Below are 5,404 nucleotides of genomic sequence, written 5' to 3' on the forward strand. Positions count from 1 at the left end.
CAAGAAACCATCAAAATGGCTCATTACACCAAAAATTAAGCCATTTTATCAGTTCGTCACAGTACCTTTTGTTATGTCTCATGTTATCCAATATGTTTATATCCATTACATGCTTGTGTGTGTGTGTGTATATATAAAACATTGGTAAAGTTACCTCTCATTATTATCGTTTGAAAAAGTTTTCTTACTGTAATATACTCAATGTAAGGCAAAAAGTATATTTGTTCAAGTGATATATACGTTTTGTGCCTTATTTATTTAGTTTCCTGTTTAGTAGCACCTGGATAGAAATTGTATTGAACACAAAACTTACAACACGAAACCTTGCATGAACAGGTTTGTATAAACTATTTTTACATGTTCATAACACTTCAAAGTAATTCTCAAGGTTTTTCATGTATACGTGACTACTTTCAATTTTAGGATTACTACTAAAAAAGAAATTTTTTTTTAAACTAGTCCCCTTACTCTATTGCTTAGGTATGAACAAGAGGGAATCCTCAATAGCTGTGGTGCTTGAAATTCTTTTAGGCGGAGCTAGAGTAAATTAATCTATGTGACCATTTTTTCTTTTTTATTAGCAATATTTTTGTGCACCAGCAATACCAAGTATGGGGCGCACGTACACCCGATTCGATTTATTACTCATCAAGATCTCTACCAACCTACCCTCAAATTTTCCATTCTATGATCTGCTATGCTGTGGCTAAAAATAAAATACAGACATGAAAAAATATTTATTTCAAAAGTCTACTAAATATTCAAGTAGAAAAGTTAGTAATGGTGATTCTACAGCAGTAGTTTTTGTATCTGACCTATAGACATAACCTCATCAAATTCACTGCTTAGCTACGAAATAATAGTTTACAGAATAGTAATTCAAGTCAAACCATCCTCAGATCATCAAAAGTAGCATTGTTTCATCTTTGTAGCATAGGTACACAACTTTTCAATAACTTATTTGTACAAAGTCTCATTTATTTTGGCTGAAATAAGTATGGCAGGCCATTTACCGCTAAATCTGTGGAATATTTTTACGGTTGTAAAATCACAAGAAGGGCACATATCCCAAAGCTGTCGTTTTCTTCAGTCTTTGGAGGCTATTGCAAGATATTGTTCTGCACAGTATTATCTACATTTGTTAAAAGATAAAAGAATGACAGGCCTCAACTTTGTGAATTTTCACCCCACTCCACTGTAAAAATCACAAGTCTCATGCCTATCTGTTGGAGTTGTGAAAAGGTATTTGTGCCAAATATGTCTTAATAAAATAAAATATGTATGAGTGTATCGACCAGAAATAGAGGAAGTGGTACAGTTCTAACCGATGGAAAGAAGGCGTAAGAAACATAGGATATACAGATGTCTCCTTGCTTATGTGGGTAAAAGACCTAACTGGTCACATCACATAATAACTTCATTGTGGTCTTGACATTAAAAAGTAGCTCTCTTTGTTACACTTGATGATGTCATCCAGTATTTCACCGAGTAGATTAAGTGATTAATATCTCCACTTTCAGAGAAACTAAACTGTTTGTTCGATATCTGTGCTTTGTGTGTTACATATCTCTGGTTTGACAATAAACTATTTTGTTCGATATCTGTGCTTTGTGTGTTACATATCTCTGGTTTGACAATAAACTATTTTGTTGCTTTGATGGTGCCTTCAAACTGTCTTATACTTATTACAGTGTGTAAAAACTTTGGCTTTCAATCCAGTACATATCATAAGTCAATGCAAATCACACCCACAAGGCAGAGCTGCACACTCACCTCCATGATGGTGTGAAATACTGCCGCCAGTAGCAATGATCTCATCCCTGGCCGCTGACTGCACGAAAAGAAAATCTTTTAAACATCTTATCACAAACATATTTAACTTTAGTATAACTCACATAAAATGTATCACCCAATTTTTTACTTAATATTTAAATGTACGATATTACCAATCTTTTATTAACAAACCTTCACGAACTTGTTTAAGTGACCAATGTAACACTAAGTAATGATATTAGTTACAAATATTTTTTATATTTATTTTAGACAGTGTTTATAACTTATACTTTAACATGAGATGATTTTCTCACACATACATATTTTAATAAAGGCTGGAATCATAAGTGTGGACTTTGTAATTAGTTGATTTGTGAAGTTTACTAACTTCATAAACTCAAAACTGTCTGAAGTATGACAGGTAGAAATATAATAACAAGCTTACTTCAAACAAACAAAGGAATACATATAACAAACAATCTACGAGAAGTAAAAAAAATAAAACAAACATTATGTGTAACAATCTACGAGAAGTAAAAAAGAAACATTATGTGTAACAATCTACGAGAAGTAAAAAATAAAACAACATTATGTGACAATCTACGAGAAGTAAAAAAAGAAACATTATGTGTAACAATCTACGAGAAGTAAAAAAACAAACATTATGTATAACAGTATACGAGAAGTAAAAAAAACAATTATGTATAACAGTATACGAGATGTAAAAAAGCAAACATTATGTATAACAGTATACGAGATGTAAAAAAGCAAACATTATGTATAACAGTATACGAGAAGTAAAAAAAACATTACGTATAACAGTATACGAGAAGTAAAAAAAGAAACATTATGTATAACAATCTACGAGAAGTAAAAACAAACATTATGTGTAACAATCTACGAGAAGTAAAAACAAACATTATGTGTAACAATCTAAGAGAAGTAAAAACAAACATTATGTGTAACAATCTATGAGAAATACAAAAAGAAACATTGTGTAACAATCTACGAGAAGTAAAAACAAACATTATGTGTAACAATCTAAGAGAAGTAAAAACAAACATTATGTGTAACAATCTACGAGAAGTAAAAACAAACATTATGTGTAACAATCTACGAGAAGTATAAAAACAAACATTATGTATAACAGTATACGAGAAGTAAAAAAAAACAATTAATGTATAACAATCTATGAGAAATACAAAAAGAAACATTGTGTAACAATCTACGAGAAGTAAAAACAAACATTATGTGTAACAATCTAAGAGAAGTAAAAAAACAAGTACTACTAAAGCATATTATATGATTTCTTGATAATGAGAAACAATTCTTTTACAGTTTGTACCACCCTTCTACATTTACTCTTCAACACAGATCATTTACAATGACCAATTTATCTAACCTCAATCTCTTCGTAACAGTGGACAGGGTCAGGAACACCGCTGTAATTAAAGGCAAAATAAAAGTAAACACACGCTCCAGCATCATAGGTCTGAGTAACCCTGCATGTGATTAGTGGGGGTAGCCGAATTCCATGGTTTTCAACTTCTCTTCTGATTCTATCCTTCACATTACGACATAGATCAATCACCCTAAAAGGAGTGGAAAACATAATGTGGAAATCTTGTTAACATTCTCCTTACAATATATTAAAACAATGCAACAAAATGTATTCTGGTCCGTGCACCAGGTTCTGATTGGCTAACAGGTAAACCGTGCAACAGGCCCCGACTGGCTAACAGGTAAACCGTGCACCGGGCCCCGACTGGCTAACAGGTAAACCGTGCACCGGGCCCCGACTGGCTAACAGGTAAACCGTGCACCGGGCCCCGACTGGCTAACAGGTAAACCGTGCACCGGGCCCCGAATGGCTTACAGTTAAACCGTGCACCGGGCCCCGACTGGCTTACAGTTAAACCGTGCACCGGGCCCCGAATGGCTTACAGTTAAACCGTGCACCAGGCCCCGATTGGCTAACAGGTAAACCGTGCACCAGGCCCCGACTGGCTAACAGGTAAACCGTGCACCAGGCCCCGACTGGCTAACAGGTAAACCGTGCACCAGGCCCCGATTGGCTTACAGGTAAACCGTGCACCAGGCCCCGAATGGCTTACAGGTAAACCGTGCACCAGGCCCCGAATGGCTTACAGGTAAACCGTGCACCAGGCCCCGAATGGCTTATGGATAAACTATGTTTCTGGTCCCAACTGACTTACAGATAAAATATACACCAGGCCCTGACTGGCTTACAGGTAAAGCATACATAAATGACCTTGAATGATTTCTACATAAACTGTATCCCTAGTCCTAATCGGCTTGTACATAAGCTATAACTCTGGCCTTTGTTAGATTGTAAACTATTTAAGGATTTTCTAATTTAATAGCATTTTAAAAGCAATTCCCTAAAAAAATAATAACATTTTTCTCAAATTTTTAAAACTAATTTTTATGAATTTCACAAATGAATGCCAGTGAAAAGTCAAAATCAAATTTTTTTCTTCATGCTTCATAATCTGATCAAATCGTAAGGTTTCCCCTAAAATTTCTAAAGTCTTTATATGCTAGCATTTTTTTTCCAGCTTTTTAAAAGTGGATTTTATTACAATTACTGTCTTAAGAGAACAAACCCGGTCAAGTGAATAGCTAAGCAAAGTAACTACTGTATCAATTATTCATACCAGAAGACTCTAAGAGTACTATTGTCTGATTTTACCAACAAAATTTCTTTTAAGACCAAGAATACTATCACGCACACTAAATAAAAAAACCATGATGTTTTGGGTTCCGATTACCTGTTCCAAGGGACTGAAGTTTCAAATGATTCTGCTACAACCCCATAATCTAATCCAAGATCCTACACACAAAAAATATAAGTTTATTACTTTCTTTAATATCATATATAATATTGCTCATTAACAATGTATCTGAAGAATTTGAAAAATACCAATGGCTTATACTTCAATCTTTTACATTTTAAATAAAATAAACCTGAATTAAAGATAAATAGCATATACCTGGATTTAAAAAAAAACAACAAAGTTATTACAGCCTGTTTTAGGAAGTTTTTTAGTTAATTAACCAAAGATTTCACTTATATTTTTTTTTTATTCCTGTAAACTCCCAGTGGAGCATAGGACCGTAACAACACCTCACCAACGGAAAGTTGTTGTTCCAGTTACTTGTAGCAGGTTGTTTTTTACGGGGTGGAGTTGCTAGCCCCGCACCCAACCCTCCTCCTTTCTCATCCTGGACTTGGGACCAGACAAAGGCGGAGGTTGGCATGTTTGGTGTGACGGGGATTTGAACCCGCGACCCTCAGATTACGAGTCGAGCGCCCTAACCACCTGGCCATGCCGGGGCCCACTTATATTTTAGTAGGTAAGTAAATGGTATGTATTCATTTAAATCATACAAATAATTTATCATTTCCAATAGCATCCATGTATAAAAAAATAATTTTATTATTTTTTTTTGTAGCAGTATATATCCAAAAAACACAGGATAAAACATCAGAATACTGGGGAAAAAAACCAGCATTAACTTATTATTAAATTATCTTAAGATAAAAATGCTCCAGATTGACTGAACTGTTAACTGCTAACAAAATACAAACATTAAATGGGTTCTGCCA

The 5,404-nt window shown here is 34.3% G+C and overlaps 1 protein-coding gene across 1 annotated transcript in view; it reads right to left on the bottom strand.

Annotated features, from left to right (window-relative positions):
* Window positions 1-5,404, bottom strand: part of LOC106472485 (alkyldihydroxyacetonephosphate synthase, peroxisomal-like) — a 43,716-nt gene that overhangs the window by 3,039 nt on the left and 35,273 nt on the right. Inside the window, exons 16-18 of the mRNA XM_013933139.2 lie at window positions 4,566-4,627; window positions 3,176-3,365; window positions 1,774-1,831 (exon numbers count right to left, since the gene is read on the bottom strand). Coding sequence (XP_013788593.1) covers window positions 1,774-1,831; window positions 3,176-3,365; window positions 4,566-4,627 — 310 coding nt within the window. The remainder of the gene's footprint in view (window positions 1-1,773; window positions 1,832-3,175; window positions 3,366-4,565; window positions 4,628-5,404) is intronic.

The sequence above is a fragment of the Limulus polyphemus genome, unplaced genomic scaffold, assembly GCF_000517525.1.
Source record: "Limulus polyphemus unplaced genomic scaffold, Limulus_polyphemus-2.1.2 Scaffold5374, whole genome shotgun sequence".
In the NCBI taxonomy this organism is placed as follows: domain Eukaryota; kingdom Metazoa; phylum Arthropoda; class Merostomata; order Xiphosura; family Limulidae; genus Limulus; species Limulus polyphemus.